The sequence below is a fragment of the Crinia signifera genome, chromosome 2, assembly GCF_055691185.1.
Source record: "Crinia signifera chromosome 2, ASM5569118v1, whole genome shotgun sequence".
NCBI classification, from domain to species: Eukaryota; Metazoa; Chordata; class Amphibia; order Anura; family Myobatrachidae; genus Crinia; species Crinia signifera.
The window spans coordinates 49,444,415-49,461,910 of record NC_139218.1 but is presented as its reverse complement, the minus strand read 5'-3'; the positions used below and the strand labels follow the sequence as shown (position 1 = coordinate 49,461,910).

Here is a 17,496-nt window from a genome sequence, read left to right as displayed (position 1 = left end):
TCAGGGTGCCTGTACAATTAAAAACCGGGTCGCATCGCATGTGATCGGGTCGCATGCAATGCGATAGATACGATGGCATAAGATGAAAATCGTGGACGCCGTGCTACGAAACAATTTAAGGTTTATCCTGTAACAATTTAAGGTTTATCCTGTAACAGAAAAAAAGTCTATAGGCCAGTGGATACAGTATGTTGGAGTGGCCATCTTGGCAGCTTGAAAACTGGAGATCCCACCCCATTCTTCATACTCATTGTTCAGTTCTAGTGTATGCTTTTCTGCTCAAATTTTCCCATTACATGCTGTTTTGGGGCTTTATAAATTACAAATTGTTTATCCAGTGAGCAAGAGTTAATGATTATCTTCAGAGTGTCCACTCTAGACCCATGTTTGCAATGCTGCTCCCTAGATGAAATCAGATAAGTTAATTTACAGTCAAGATATCAAAGGACTGGCTTCAGGACAACTCTGTGAATGTCCTTGAGTGGCCAAACCATAGCCTAGATTTGATTCCGATTGAACATCTCTGGAGAGATCGGAAAATGGCTGTGCACCAATGCTTCTCATCCATCTTAATGGCACTTGAGAGGTGCTGCAAAGAGGAAAGGGCGAAACTGCCCAAAGATAGGTGTGCCAAGCTTGTGGCATCATATTCACAAAGAATTGAGGCTGTAATTGCTGCCAAAGGTGCATTAACAAAGTATTGAGCCAAGGCTGTGAATACTTATGTACATGTGATTTCTTAGTTTTTTATTTTTAATAAATTAGCAAAAATCTCCCCCAAAACTTTTCACTTTGTCATTATGGGGTATTGTGTAGAATTTAGAATTTTGAGGGAATTATTTATTCCATTTTGGAATAAGGCATTAACATAACATGTACCTACACATCGCCTGATTTGTTTTACTTTTTTGTACAAATGTTGTAGTTGCACAGTTGTAGTGTTGTGTTGCACAGTTTTACATCATTGTACTCTGCTTTGTTCGCTGTGAACATTAAACTATTTTCTTTATACATGCTATTATTTCCTCATATACAGCTTTATGGCTACCTTTTAATCTGTGCTATATTTGTCTTTGGAATGTATTTGTTGCTATTTCTGTAGGAATTCTGCTTATTGTCTGCTGCCTTTTTCTTGTTTGTGTTGCTTCTTTTTTATCTTAAAGAAATCAGAGCTTTCTCTCCTCCTCCTCCTCCTTCTCCTCCTCATGCTCCTCCTGGTCACATCGCTATTCCTCCTCCAAAACCCCGGCGCTCCAAAAAAGGTCTGTCCTTCCTTGTTGCCGCTCAATGTCCATCATCCTTTGCTTGCCTGTAGATGCTGATAAATGTTCTACTTTGGCAGAAAGCATGAAAAAAAAGGATTTTGTTTGTTTTTAATTTCCAATGGGATATGATTTTTTATTATTTTCTGATACCTGGGGGTTAATAGTGGGCATACCTAGTAGATCTGTGCAGTTATGGAAAACGTACACCCCTGAACAAAGGTTTTATTATATTGAAGGCATCTACAATATACTAGAATATATAAATTGAGCTAGTGGTGTTTTATAAAAATAAGATACCCTTGGTAAAGGTACCCTTTTTGGAAACATATGTTTTTAGATCTGAGGCTTTAGAATAATTTTATTCTGCATTATATCCGTAAGTCATTGATGCTGCTTTCCCACTGCCTACACGGGTAATGACCCGTTTTTTTTAAACGGGTCTTTAAACGGGTAAGAGCCATAAAGACTCTTTCCCACTGCAGCTTTTAAACGGTAAATTACCGTTTAAAAGCTGTTTTTGTCACATTCCCACTTACCCGTTTAAAAACCCGTTTAAGCAGTGTAAAGATAGGGGGGGGGGGGGAGAATTTAAAAAAAAAAAATGGCGTGGGGTCCCCCACACTGCCGTAACCAGCACCAGGCTGAAAGAGCCGGGGCTGGTAATAAAAAATCAGGAAACCCGACAAATAGGGTTCCCTGATTTTTTACAACCAGGTCCGGGGCTGGTTCCCAAAATACGGGGACAAAATGACTAGGGGTCCCCCGTATTTTAAGAACCAGCCCCAGGCACAACCAGCCAGCAGGGTAATGCCACAGCCGGGGGACACTTATGATATAAGTTCCCGCGGCCAAAGCATTAACCCTACCGACCAGTCAGCCTGGCCAGGGGCCCTGGGGGAGTGGGGACCCCCCCAATAAAGGGGTCCCCCCCCTCCAGGACTTACCTGACCAGGCTGAAGCCTGGTGCTGTCCTCGATGCCCCTGGGCGGTGGGCATCGAGCTGATGGTATGGTGTAAAAAATAGAATAAAAACCTTTGTCTTTTACTGGTGAACTATGAGTCCCAGCAAGCCTCCCCCGCAAGCTGGGACTTGGAGAACCACAAGTCCCAGCCTGCGGGGCATTAAAGGGCCCGCTGGGTCTTGTAGTTCCACAGTAAAAGAAAGAGTTAAATAAACACACTGACACACGTGAAAAATAAAAGTTTAATACATACATAACACATACATACTGATACTTACCTATCTTGAGCCCGTAGGTAGCCCTGGTCCTGATGTCCTAGTTCGTGTCGGCGTCTGTATCCATGTCGGCATCCCTGTCGGCGACGGCGGTCCGGAGTCCGAAGAAATCCATTTGGGAAGCTGTGGAAGGAAACCATACTCACCTGTCCCAGCGCGACGTAGTCCAGGTAAGGTCTTTGCAAAAAAACAAACCGACACCCCGAAACCAGACCGGACTGACGGAGACGCACGTGTGTTTGTTTACATCGTGCGGCTCCGCCTCCCGAATGCCGCTATTGGCCGCCTTGCGGCCTAGCGGCTCCTGATTGGCCGCTAGGCCGCAAGGCGGCCAATAGCGGCATTCGGGGGCGGAGCCGCACGATGTAAACACACCGTGAGGCTCTCTGCCTGTCCGCTTGGTTCGGGTGTCGGTTTTTTTTTTTTTGCAAAGACCTTACCTGGACTACGTCGCGCTGGGACAGGTGAGTATGGTTTCCTTCCACAGCTTCCCAAATGGATTTCTTCGGACTCCGGACCGCCGACGCCGTCGCCGACAGGGATGCCGACATGGATACAGACGCCGACACGAATCAGGACCAGGGCTACCTACGGGCTCAAGATAGGTAAGTATCAGTATGTATGTGTTATGTATGTATTAAACTTTTATTTTTCACGTGTGTCAGTGTGTTTATTTAACTCTTTCTTTTACTGTGGAACTACAAGACCCAGCGGGCCCTTTAATGCCCCGCAGGCTGGGACTTGTGGTTCTCCAAGTCCCAGCTTGCGGGGGAGGCTTGCTGGGACTCATAGTTCACCAGTAAAAGACAATGGTTTTTATTCTATTTTTTACACCATACCATCAGCTCGATGCCCACCGCCCAGGGGCATCGAGGACAGCACCAGGCTTCAGCCTGGTCAGGTAAGTCCTGGAGGGGGGGGACCCCTTTATTGGGGGGGTCCCCACTCCCCCAGGGCCCCTGGCCAGGCTGACTGGTCGGTAGGGTTAATGCTTTGGCCGCGGGAACTTATATCATAAGTGTCCCCCGGCTGTGGCATTACCCTGCTGGCTGGTTGTGCCTGGGGCTGGTTCTTAAAATACGGGGGACCCCTAGTCATTTTGTCCCCCGTATTTTGGGAACCAGCCCCGGACCTGGAGCCTGGGGCTGGTTGTAAAAAATCAGGGAACCCCTATTTGTCGGGTTTCCTGATTTTTTTAATACCAGCCCCGGCTCCTTCAGCCTGGTGCTGGTTACGGCAGTGGGGGGGGACCCCATGCCGTTTTTTTTTTTAACGTGTAAAGGGCTACCCCTTTCCCACTGCCGAAAAAACGGCTCTTACACGTTAAAAACACTGCTTTTTACACGGGTAACAAAAACCGGTATTTGTTACCCGTGTAAAGCAACCTGGAGCTTTCCCACTGCAGCTCTAGCCGTTTAAAAAGGCTAAAAAAACGGCATTTACACGTGTAAAGCAACCTGGAGCTTTCCCACTGCAGCTCTAGCCGTTTAAAAAGGCTAAAAAAACGGCATTTACACGTGTAAAGCCTGCAGTGGGAAAGGGGCATTAGATTTATCACTACAGTATTCTGCTTGCATAGTAGCCAGCAAAAGCAACATCAGAACATTGTGGCAGTTAGTAAGTTTTTGGTTTTAAATGTGAAAGGGTGACTATAGTTTGAGACAGAAATGTATCCTACTAGATCATTAAATTCTAACTGAACATATAAGTTATCATTTGTTCTGTTTATATTTGCAGTGCAAATGGCTTCTGCTGAAGAGGAGAATAATACAGCAGGTGAATACCATTCATATGTTTTGACATGCATACACAAGGCATTATAAACATTCAAAGCATGCTTTTACAGTTGGATGGCTATCTTCAGCACAATGGTATAAAATAGTATTATTGTGTGGAAGAGGGTAATGGGCAGATGCGAAACATGATCTCACATTTTGTGTATTTTGCATTCAGTAGCGGAAGGACTTCTGAATCTGTGCTGACAGTCAAATTTATACCATTAATGCCTGTAGGCAAACAGCCCGTGAAGCCCATCCACAAATCTTGCTTTAATTCTTTTACACGTTTATTTATTTTTGAATTATGGATTGTCCTTTTGTGATCATCCAGGGACATTTTAGCAATTTACTGTATGTAATCTTGGAAGGAGTGTGAATGATCTGCAAGTTAAGACATGGTACAGCTTAATACAGACATCTTGCTCACTTTGGATTAGTTTAGGCATTTGTATGAGCATATTAAATGCTATCCAATGCTATTGAAGTGTAGTGTGAAACTATTTTTAATATGGACGAAAGTTGTTTTAAATGGATTCATTTGGAAATAGTTAATTATTTTAAGTATCTTCCATAGCATAATACAGATAAAGGAGCCCCTATGTGCTCGAATTGAAGAGACTCCATCAGCAGTCTGTTCACTCCTGTTTCAGGACACCTGTGCATGCCTGGTCTACTGTCTATGTGTCAGGGTTGCCTACTTTTGAAAAGAAGTTTCAGGGAGATTTTAGATGAGGGGGGCGTGTCATGTTCCACCCATAGGGCGTGTCTAATGTCTAATGACAGCTATGGGCCTGTCTGTTTCCACCTTCACTGTACCCTTTCCCCCCTGTGTGATCATGACTGTGCAACCCCCCCCCCCCCAACTGTGCCTTGTGTCACTCTGATTGTGCCATGTGCCACCCTGACTTTTTAATTAGGGTAAATTATTCCTCTCCCGCCTTACCCCTCCCCACATATTCATAAAAAGTATTCCATTGCCCCCCTCCCCACTGCTTCTTAGAGATACTTGCTGCAGCTTCATAAAAATGTATTCTCTCTCCTTGCTTCATTATTGCTGATCTCCCCCCTCCTCACTGCTTCCAAAAAAATGTATGAAGCAGTGGGGAGAGAAACCATTTTAATGAAGTAGAAGAGGGGGCAGCCAGGGGGGGGATTTTAATGAAGCCGAGTGTAGAGGCCTGCGTGAAGAAGCCTGTTACATCAGCGGGGAGCGGAGAGAGAAGTAAATTTTAATATGCACAAGCTCCACCACCATCCACCAATCAATCAATCTTACCCGCTACTGCTGCTTCTGCTCCCCGTGGCATGCTGCGCTGCGTAGTGCGGCTACTTCCTACTGTACACTGCAGTACAGTCAACACCACGGCACTCAGCAATAAATGTCTCCCGCTCCCGCTGGCCATGCTGTGCTGCCTTCCCCGCCCTGTGTGGCTGCTGCTGCTGAGGACATCGCAAACCACAGAGCCCCGCGGCGGCCGGCAATCACTAGGACAGCCGCAATGACATAACTGGGTACGTCATGACACCGCGTTTTCAGAGTCCAATCCCGGCACTTTGTGACTCGCGCATGAGCAGTCACAGGTTTCTCTCTATAGCTTAGAAAACCGGGAGGATCAGGCCTATTCGCGTGAGACCGGGAGGATTAATCAACATGCGGGAGACTCCCGCAAATTGCGGGAGGGTAGGCAACTATGCTATGTGTGTGCTGTGGCCATTGCAGGTCAGGGCTCCGGTGGAACCCTCTACAAGTAAATTTTGTAAAGTGCAGCCCATAGGCAGCAGCAGCTAGTACCATCTTTAGATGGTATAAGCTACAGGGGCCAACTCCATTCCGGGAGCTTGGTAAATCTGACAGCATTGCATAAGCGATAGAAACCCATGGGAGCTGCGGCGATTGATGGAAATGTAGGGACTGCAGCAGATATCGAGGGTTCCTCCATCCATTTCCTATCAGCAACAACAGAAGCCATTTTTTTTAAATTGATCAATGCGCCATTTATTTTCCTTACATGCACCGCTAGCTCAGTGATGTCCGTTCTTAATAAAATTCTTTGAATCACAGATACCTTTCTAATAACTGTTCTCCAATCAGCTACTTTCCCATTTATGAGAGTGGTTTATCTGTTCTTTAGCCCCTCATGTTGCATTTACAACCAGTTACTCTCATGTTGAATACATGCACATCAAACACACACAATCTCCACAATCCCTTTTTGATTACATGCACATCAATCCCTTGTGACTGATACTGCCATGTGTATTTCTAGATTCCGTTGTATTGGTGTTCTTCAAAATGATCCATGTGTTCTGTTCAGTTGATGCATATTTGATCATTATGTAATATATTATTTACATTTTTACCTTTTTAGATAAACATCCGAAGAAAAGAAATTCTGATATGACCATTTTCAGGCCGATGGTGGCTATATTTGATTATAATCCAAAAGAAAGTTCTCCAAACCTGGATGTTGAGGTAAATGTTCTTCTTGTGCTTAATGTCACCAGCCGTAAGAAAAAAAAAAAGGGGAGGAAAAATCCAACATATCTGCATAACCTGCATATCTGTTTGATAACGTCATATCATCATGTATGGCTCACATAATGTGATGAAACATTGGATTGGATTTCGTTCTTAGTCTAAAATGATAGACTCAAAATCTCCTCCTCCTACACTCATTAAATGGTCTTAAGTCTCCCTATAACCCTCTCATATATATGGCAGGCGTCAGGGAAGAGCGACAAATAAAGCAGACTATCCGTGCAGACACTTCTCTGTAAAATGTAAGAATCTTTCAAATGTTCTCACATCTCAAGCATGTAGAAAGAACACTCTGCCAATTTCTCTGCAGCTTAAATGCTCCTGGTGCCTAAGTTGTACACACACCAGCAAAGTTTTGGACACAGTACCTGCTTTCTGGTAGGGTCAATAGCTGTTTCCTGCAGGGGTCAGCAGAGAGCCATACAAACAGCCACTGCTTAAAATTTTAATAAAAAATAAATAGATCACAAATTAAACAGTGTACACCTACTTATAGTAATAAACAAAGCTGATCAGTAAAATTTAATATTCACATTAAAATACTGTACATGCTAAGTGAAAAGTGCCAATACATATCATTTCACTTAGTCGTTTTTGAGTGTGCTTGGTGATTATTATAGTTCCTAACTTTCCACACCTATGTACTTTAAAAAGATCCATAGTAGCCGGGGAAATATTCTCCAAAGTATGCCAGTTGCTTCATGCTTCTGGATCAAGACAATGGGTAAGCGACAGAGAGCCACATCCTGGTAACCTACAACCCATCTGTGGTCTGAAATGGCATAGATGCAAAAGAGTGGGTTAGAAGGGGAGCTATCTGGCAATTTTCAATTGAGTATGATGCAGTGATACCTTTGGCCTCTAGCATAGAATGCCGCCACCACAACAAGGGGGAGGTGCGTGATCATCTATTTTGAGCTTGAGCTTTTTGTTCTTTGCGCAGTAGAATACCTCTATCTGAGAATAATGTCACTGCCTGTCCTATTACTTGCTCCTGCCCTCTTTGCATGTGTTCTGATGTATGATGAGATATCAGGGCTGACCAGGAGGCACAACAAAGTACATTAGCACTTTCCTAATGTGTTACAAGGCTTGTCGGGATCACCCGATTGTACAGTTTTCTCTCCCTTCTCTGGTGGCCAAACCTGAATACATCTCTTTGTTATTGCATCATCTTCGTCTTGATTTGTGACAACAGGAGTAGCTTTATTTGTGTATTTGCCCTAATAACATAGGGGTTATTCTGGTTCACTCCTTCTAGCAAATTCCTTTTCAAATGAACAAGAGCATGTGCACTGCAGGTGGGGTAGATGTTGTTTTGCTTCAAAGTGACATTTATATTGCAGTGTATAAATAAAGCAGTCAGTATTTTCCCTGCACAGAAACAAAATAACTCACCCAAATATAAATCTCTCTGCACATTTTACATCTGCCCCACCTGCATTGTACATGGTTTTGCCCATTTATGAAGGAATTTGCCAGAAGGAGTGAACTAGAATAACCTCCATACTGAGATAATTAAAGATAGATATAAAGAATGCTATAATATTGTAATGTAGACAAATGAAACTTTGGCCAGAAAATGGGCAAATGACAGAATTCTTATCTGAAAAGAAGCATACAGACAAAGGATGTACAGCACATTTAGAATGCCCTCAAGATCACTTTGCTGAATCAAAAAAGTGTGTACAATGAAAAGCTATTTGCTACACTTTGAAGCTGAGGATCATACTTGAGTGTGTAAAAACGAAAATTATTTAACAAAAAATTCCAAATTATTCTCATATCATAGATACAGTATACCAAAAAAGTATGTGGTGATCTTTCATGTATTTGACTGTACTCCTACTGTAGTTTTTAGCTAAACCAACACCGCTGTCCGAGTGGACACCTATGACATTAAGCTTAATAAGCACGAATATAACAACCCCAAAGTTTACCTGTTATAAGCAACGAAGTTACAATTCACTTTTTATACAGATATATTTTTTATGTACGTTAGTATAAGTTGTTTATTAAATATATAAACAGATACTGTACATTTTGCCACTCCATAACGTAAGTGCTTTGTCCTGTAGTAATCCATGATGATCTGCATATTTTCTGTATATTCAATTAGTTAAGGAATTTGTTGGCTTTGGAAAATTTGCTAAGTACACTTCAACTTACGAGATGAGTTATTTTATTTTCTTATTGATCAGTTTGACTTTGTAAAATCAAGTTAATGTCAAATCGAAGCATAATGTTTATTTATTTAAATATATAATTTGATCACTTCCATTTATGTATAATTAACTAACTAATAGCCCAGATTGTATTTGACATCTCTTGCTATTAGCCACATGGAACATTTGTAGTTTTGTACTCTGTACTTTTATATAAAATGTGAGGTATCTGTAACCTAGTCAGGGGATTAAATAGAATAAATAAATGACTATGATTCGTTATTGCTGCTAAAGGTCTGGGTGGCAAAACACCTCTTCTTATCTGATTATTTGTACACGGTTTTAGTGTTGCAAGATGTGCAGCCTTCCCCTTTCTCATTGTCCGTCTACTAATAATTAAATCTATGTTAAAGGCAGCCTGATGGTTTTATGACTTTATCCCAGTGGAGGCTTCAGACAACTACCTTTGGTGTCCCAAGCACTGCCCTATCCATTACGCCAATTTACACACAAACACACGAGACAACGTTTTTAAATCGCTCAGAAGGACCCTTCTGAATTATATCCTTTAAAATAAAAATCTGTAAGTGTGGATGCTCAATATTGTTAATGAAGTGTGCTCCTGAGCATCTTTAACAACTTTAACGATCTATCACCCAGTGTGTACCCAGCATAAGTTTGATCAAGTAAAGTCTCTAATAATCCTATTGCTTAGAGATGTTACACTTTCTTTGTCAAGTCTTTTGACACCTACAGTTAGGCATGCCCCTTCATTAGGCCTGACGAATATGCTATATAACTGTAATGATAAAATATGTTCCTAATAGTGCTCAGGAAAGATAGGTTATGCGCGGCTGTAATCCTGCTATTTTATTTTTCAGGCAGAGTTGAGTTTCACCGCAGGAGATGTTATAACTGTGTTTGGACAAATGGATGAAGATGGATTTTATTATGTGAGTTATAATCTGTACTGTACGTAAGTGAAAATTTTTAATGGATGCTGTAAGTAATGTTGCACTGGTTACAACAAACATCCATATAACATTTTTTTTTTATGCTAATGATTCGATGTAATTTTTGAAGAAGCCTGGAATGAAGCAAGTCTAATCAGAGGAATCGGCAGCAGAAAGTAATAATGCCACTGTATAGGCCAGGACAGGCCAACCTGTGGCTCTCCAGATGTTGTGAAAATACAAATCCCAGCATGCCTTGCCACAGTTTTAACACTTCCTTTATAGCAAAACTGTGGCAAGGCATGATTGGATTTGTAGTTTGACAACATCTGGAGAGCCACAGGTTGGCCAGGCCTGGTATAGGCCATTGGTACGACCTCATCTGGAATACTGTGTCCAGTTCTGGAGGCCATATGTCAAGAAAGATACAGGGGTAATTCAGTCCTGATCGCTGCTAAATGAGATAAGTGTCCAGTGATCAGGTAGTACATGTCGCCATGCTACTGTTAAATCGCGCCTTGCAAATTAATGTGATCGCTGTGTGAATGAATTTATAGCCGAGTGAAAATGTCCAAATTACTTTGTCACAGCCTCAACATCAAATGATGTTTCCACTTGGCAGCACTTATCACAAGCCAGAGATTTACTCGGCAGCTGCGATGAATACAGGCATATCCATCTTGGATCCAACATCATACACCCTCTCCTAAAACTCTTGGGCACACCTGCATTTTTTAGGCATGCCTAGTTTTTTTTTTTTCTCTGTCCTGCGTTCTTCATAGTACCCCCACTGAATGGCCAGTTACCACTCCCAGACGCCTACTTCCTGTCCATCACCTTGTGAAGGGCTAGTGAAGACAAAACGTAGCAAATTTGAACAGCAGCAATCAGGTCTGAATCGGGCCCATAATCACATTGCCTCCCATTAAAAGTGGTAGAGGCTTAGACTTTAGAACAATTTAAACATGCTTGGGATATACATAAGGATATCCTTACAAATAAATAAGACTCACCTAGGCTTTGAGGTAGTAATATGGTTTAAAAAGGGGCAGACTATTAGGGCCAAATGGTTATCTGCCGTCACATTCTATGTTTCTATGTTAATCACAACTATTTAGGCCATATTATACATTCGGTACTTGTGTAGTTTCACGGCGCCGCCGCGCGCACAGTCTGTCTCAGAAACTTGGCAGCCTGCCAGACGCTCTGTTTAACTGTGCGCATGCCACTCTAGCTGTTCTCAGCGTAGCGCGTGGCTGCTCTCCATATGTAAGCTACGTTATCAGCGTAGCGCCCGGCAGCAGCAGCGCGCTGACAGGTCACTGTGGTACTTGTAGTTCCATAGTGAAATAGGCAGTCCTGCGCACCGCTGACAATGGGGGCATGTAAAGTCAACACCCCGGCACACCGCTGACGTGCCGGGGCTTCTAAAGTACACACCCCGGCACACCGCTATAAAAGAGGGTGTCCCCCATGTAGATGCTAAAATTTAGGCGCTAAAGCGTCTAAATCCAGACTCCCTGCAAGCCGCTAAGGAGGAGGAGTCTGGATTTAGACGCTTTAGCGTCTAAATCCAGACTCCCTGCAAGCCGATAAGAAGGGGGGTATCTGGAATTAGACGCTAAAGCGTCTAGATTTAGTAGGGTGTAGGGGTACATAGGGGTGCACTGTGCAAAACACTCTTACGGACGCGCATAACTTCACAGGTATATGCGTCCCCTCGCGGGGCTCGACTCCACGCCGACGTGGATAGTGGGGGTATGAAAAGATCGTAGGACGCGTACCGCCGCAACTCGCGGCCTCGCTGCGCTCGCCACGCTTCGGGTTGGCGTAGATAGTGGAATTAACAAGGTCGACTAGTGTCATTGTGAACAGGTTTAAGAGTGTTTTGCACAGTGCCCCCCTATGTACCCCTACACCCTACTAAATCTAGACGCTTTAGCGTCTAAATTCAGATACCCCCCTTCTTAGCGGCTTGCAGGGAGTCTGGATTTAGATGCTAAAGCGTCTAAATTCACCCCCTTTGATAGCGGAGTGCCGGGGTGTCGCAGGGAGTCTGGATTTAGACGCTACGCTGATAACGTAGCGCTGCGCTGAGAACAGCTAGTGCGGCAAGCTGCCAAGTTTCAAACAGACTGTGCGCGCGGTGGCGCTGTGAAACTACACAAGTACCATACATTCTCACTCGTATTGCTGTTAGTTAATCGATTTGTTGATCGTGTAACGTCCATACATTGTAATAGCATTTGATTTATTGTTATTGCTATGTAAGTTTAATTACGCAGAGCCCAAATACTAACTAGAGAAACATCTATACAAAATGGTAATTGGGCTCACAATGGCTACTTAAACCCCTTTGACACTGCACTTATAACCCGGGTAATTGCTGGGTCAAGATGCAGCGTGAATGTAATAAAGTTTCAAGCACAATTACAATATACTGTACATAAAAAACCCAAAAATTGTTCAACCATTAAGGGTTTCTTACCAGTGGTGGAAAAGAATTAACCGTCCATGGTCATTCTTACCATGCTGCAACTATAACCACTGTCCTGTAATAGACCTGTCAAGTGAACAGTAGGTAAAAGTGCTCATTTATAAAAATACAGTGTTGTAATTTGCTCTGTCATTATGAACAGTTCTGAGGGGTAACTGATGATCGTTAGAGAAAATCCCTACCCCTGGATTTAAATATAATAAACTAGGTGATTCATCGCGCCCTACGGGCGCTCTTCACACCGTCGTAAGGGGCTGCGCCCCCTTAATTTGTGAACATTTGTATATGAGAAATATGGTTAGAATTGTATGAAAGATGCCTGTATTGCAACTTAGGTGTCCGCGAATCGCGGGAGGGGGGGTCGCGAATTGCAGGAGGGGGGGTCGCGAATTGCAGGAGGGGGGGTTGTGGGGGGGTGGATGCTGTGAATCGCGGGAGGGGAGGGATTGCAGAGAATCGCGGGAGGGTGGTCGCGGGGTGGGTTGCCGCAAATCGCGGGAGGGGGGGGCGGGGGTTGCGGCGAATCATGGTAGGGGGGGTCGCGGGGGGTGTGCCGTGAATCACAGGAGGGGGGGTCACGGGGTGGGGTGCCGAGAATCGCGGGGGGGTGTGTGTGTGCCGGGAATCGCGGGAGTGGGGGTTGCGGGGGGGGGGGGGGTGGGGGGGTGTGACGCGAATCGCCACAAGAAAAAATCAACACAGAAAGGTCAACACATGTAAATGTTGACATAAGTGTGGCACTTCATTGGTGTCCATGTCGACACATGAGAATAAATATGAAAACATTCCAAAAATGAAAAAAAAAACTTCAAAAACTCATGTCAACCTTTTTCATTGTCGACCATAGCCATGTCAGTGTTTTCCGTGTGCAATTTAATTCTGGAGCTGCCGCGAATTGCGGGAGGGGGGTCGCGGGGTGGTGCCGCGAATCTCGGGAGGGGGGGTTACGGGGCGGGGGTTGCGGCGAATCATGGGAGGGGGGGTCGCTGGGGTGTGCCGTGAATCACGGGAGGGGGGGTCACGGGGTGGGGTGCCGAGAATCGCGGGGGAGGTGTGTGTGTGCCGTGAATCGCGGGAGTGGGGGGTGGGGGGGTGTGACGCAAATCGCTACAAGAAAAAATCAACACAGAAAGGTCAACACATGTAAATGTTGACATAAGTGTGGCACTTCATTGGTGTCCATGTCGACACATGAGAATGAATATGAAAATATTCAAAAAATGACAAAAAAACTTCAAAAACTCATGTCAACCTTTTTCATTGTCGACCATAGCCATGTCAGTGTTTTCCATGTGCAATTTAATTCTGGAGCAGCCGCGAATCACGGGGGGGGGGGGGGGGTGCCGCGAATTGCGGGAGGGGGGGTCGCGGGGGTGGGTGCCGCGAATCGCGGGAGGGTGGGGTTCACAGGGGTTCCGGTGGGGGGTTGCCGCGAATTGCGGGAGGTGGGGGGTCACGGGGGGTGCCGCGAATCGCGGGAGGGGGGGTTGCGGGGGTGTGTGACGCGAATCGCCACAAGAAAAAAATCAACACAGAAAGGTCAACACATGTAAATGTTGACATAAGTGTGCCACTTCATTGGTGTCCATGTCGACACATGACAATGAATATGAAAAAATTTAAAAAATTAAAAATAAATCTTCAAAAACTCATGTCAACATTTTTCATTGTCGACCATAGCCATGTCAGTGTTTTGCATGTGCCATTTAATCCTGGGGCTGCTGCGAATTGCAGGGGGGGGGGTGCCGCGAATCGCGGGAGGGGATCGCAGGGGGGGTGCCGCCAATCGTGCAAGGGGGGTCGCGGGGGGTTCTTTTTGCCGCGAATCGCGGGAGGGAGGTCGCGGGGGGGGGGGTGTTTTTGCCGCGAATCGCAGGAGGGGGGGGGGGGGCTTGCGGGGGGGGAGGTTTTGCCGCAAATCGCGGGAGGGGGGCGCTCACCTGGTGGCTGTGGAGTAGCAGTGCTGGGCAACATGGGAAGGCAGTGGGTGTCTGGCACTGTCTGTGGGCTCACTGGGCTGGTTCTCTTTCACATACCTCCCAACATGACCCTCTCCAGGAGGGACACAATGCTCTGTTTCTAGACTTCCCCTTAATGTATGATTGCCATCACCTGTTTTAAACAGGTTAATTTCTCAGAAAGGTGTTCAGCACAGATGAAGGCAATCACACATTAAGAGGAAAGTCCAGGAACAGAGCGTTATAGACACAGACACCCACTTTGAGTGACAGATGTAGCCAAATATATAGGAGATGTCTCAGGTACAAATGTGTTTATACAAAAGTTAATGTGTATTGGGTTATTCCTATGTCCATATATACAATGTTTCATTATGATGAGTTTCTATGTGGTTTAATCTCTGGATGTGCATAAACTGTCCAACAAGAATTCCAGTTCTGTCCTTAAAGGTGCCCATACACGTACCAATTACCAGGTACTTTTTGTGCTAAAATAGCATCGTTGTGCGTATGTTGTGCATGGGATGCGATGCTATTTTAGCACAAAAAGTACCGGGTAATTGGTACGTGTATGGGCACCTTTAGTTCTATGACCTCTTGTGGCATTTTTGCAGTAGTATAAGAGGTGGTTTTCAATATTGAAATGATCTAAATGGTGACACCTCCTTTCCCTTATTTCCTGACATTCAATCTAAATTTCATATCCTGTCTAAAAACCTATTCTAGTACCTACAGTTACAAAATTGTCATGGTAAGTTAATCACTTTGTTGTTCTTTACCCCCCTTGCTTCTGTTGAAGTTCTCTGTATAACATCAGTCTTCAATAGAATGGGAGGTATACTCGAGATTGGAAACTCAGAGTAGAAATAGGCGCCCTGTGGGTGTGCCGCTAAGCTGCTCCTACTTGAGGGGTGTAAAGCCCTCTTGTGGATACAAAAGTGGGAAAAAAAGGTGGAGCGCTAAATGGATCAATTGGATATCACAATTTTAATGTATATAAAATATTATTTAAAAAACAAGCAAAATATAGAAAGACAATAACATTAATGTCAATGACAAAAAACAATAAAAAAATATAATAAATATAAATAGGACAAGGAAGACAATACTTATGTCTCTGCGTAGCTGCCTTTGTGTCCCTTGGAATAAGGGGGGCTTTTTTACTTTCCGGGTAGTGCACTACCGAAATGGTGGTTGGCAAGTTGCCGTCCTAGATGGTATTAGGAGAGGCTGGAGGATGATCTGGTTCCCAAGATTGGGGTCCTCACTAGGTTGCGCTGATCCCAGAAATAAATGAATGCTGTGGTCAATTTTCTCGCTGGAGGAAGATCTGATTACCTTCTGGATGAAGGGTCCTCATGATGGTGCGATATTGGATATCCACAGAATGCAGGTTGATGACTCCCAGTTTGGGATTAGGAATAGAGCTGGGATCCGGAGGGTGGCAATAAAAGGGAAAGCTTCCAGGAGAGTACCAGATGGGGGGGGGGGGGGGGGGGGGGGGGGCAGTAGGCAGAGTCAGAGATTCTTCCCAGTCCTTGTTTAGTAAAAGCAAGTGCTGCCTAACATGTTTCGTCGTCATATCACGACTTTATCAAAGGTATGATACCCCCCACGGCACCCCCCGTGGGGGGTCACGGGGGGTGCCGCGAATCGCGGGAGGGGGGGTTGCGGGGGTGTGTGACGCGAATCGCCACAAGAAAAAAATCAACACAGAAAGGTCAACACATGTAAATGTTGACATAAGTGTGCCACTTCATTGGTGTCCATGTCGACACATGACAATGAATATGAAAAAATTTAAAAATTAAAAATAAATCTTCAAAAACTCATGTCAACATTTTTCATTGTCGACCATAGCCATGTCAGTGTTTTGCATGTGCCATTTAATCCTGGGGCTGCTGCGAATTGCAGGGGGGGGGGTGCCGCGAATCGCGGGAGGGGATCGCAGGGGGGGTGCCGCCAATCGTGCAAGGGGGGTCGCGGGGGGTTCTTTTTGCCGCGAATCGCGGGAGGGAGGTCGCGGGGGGGGGGGTTGTTTTGCCGCGAATCGCAGGAGGGGGGGGGGGGGCTTGCGGGGGGGAGGTTTTGCCGCAAATCGCGGGAGGGGGGCGCTCACCTGGTGGCTGTGGAGTAGCAGTGCTGGGCAACATGGGAAGGCAGTGGGTGTCTGGCACTGTCTGTGGGCTCACTGGGCTGGTTCTCTTTCACATACCTCCCAACATGACCCTCTCCAGGAGGGACACAATGCTCTGTTTCTAGACTTCCCCTTAATGTATGATTGCCATCACCTGTTTTAAACAGGTTAATTTCTCAGAAAGGTGTTCAGCACAGATGAAGGCAATCACACATTAAGAGGAAAGTCCAGGAACAGAGCGTTATAGACACAGACACCCACTTTGAGTGACAGATGTAGCCAAATATATAGGAGATGTCTCAGGTACAAATGTGTTTATACAAAAGTTAATGTGTATTGGGTTATTCCTATGTCCATATATACAATGTTTCATTATGATGAGTTTCTATGTGGTTTAATCTCTGGATGTGCATAAACTGTCCAACAAGAATTCCAGTTCTGTCCTTAAAGGTGCCCATACACGTACCAATTACCAGGTACTTTTTGTGCTAAAATAGCATCGTTGTGCGTATGTTGTGCATGGGATGCGATGCTATTTTAGCACAAAAAGTACCGGGTAATTGGTACGTGTATGGGCACCTTTAGTTCTATGACCTCTTGTGGCATTTTTGCAGTAGTATAAGAGGTGGTTTTCAATATTGAAATGATCTAAATGGTGACACCTCCTTTCCCTTATTTCCTGACATTCAATCTAAATTTCATATCCTGTCTAAAAACCTATTCTAGTACCTACAGTTACAAATTGTCATGGTAAGTTAATCACTTTGTTGTTCTTTACCCCCCTTGCTTCTGTTGAAGTTCTCTGTATAACATCAGTCTTCAATAGAATGGGAGGTATACTCGAGATTGGAAACTCAGAGTAGAAATAGGCGCCCTGTGGGGTGTGCCGCTAAGCTGCTCCTACTTGAGGGTGTGTAAAGCCCTCTTGTGGATACAAAAGTGGGAAAAAAAGGTGGAGCGCTAAATA

General features: G+C 44.7%; 1 protein-coding gene across 14 annotated transcripts in view; it reads left to right on the top strand.

Moving 5' to 3' along the window:
* TSPOAP1 (TSPO associated protein 1) overlaps positions 1-17,496 on the top strand; it is a 253,855-nt gene that overhangs the window by 227,280 nt on the left and 9,079 nt on the right. For 12 of the 14 annotated variants that reach the window (XM_083172017.1, XM_083172022.1, XM_083172018.1 and 9 more), the window contains 4 exons: positions 1,164-1,262; positions 4,240-4,278; positions 6,650-6,753; positions 9,866-9,937. In XM_083172017.1, coding sequence (XP_083028143.1) covers positions 1,164-1,262; positions 4,240-4,278; positions 6,650-6,753; positions 9,866-9,937 — 314 coding nt within the window. The remainder of the gene's footprint in view (positions 1-1,163; positions 1,263-4,239; positions 4,279-6,649; positions 6,754-9,865; positions 9,938-17,496) is intronic. The other 2 variants (XM_083172021.1, XM_083172023.1) reach the window with 2 other exon arrangements.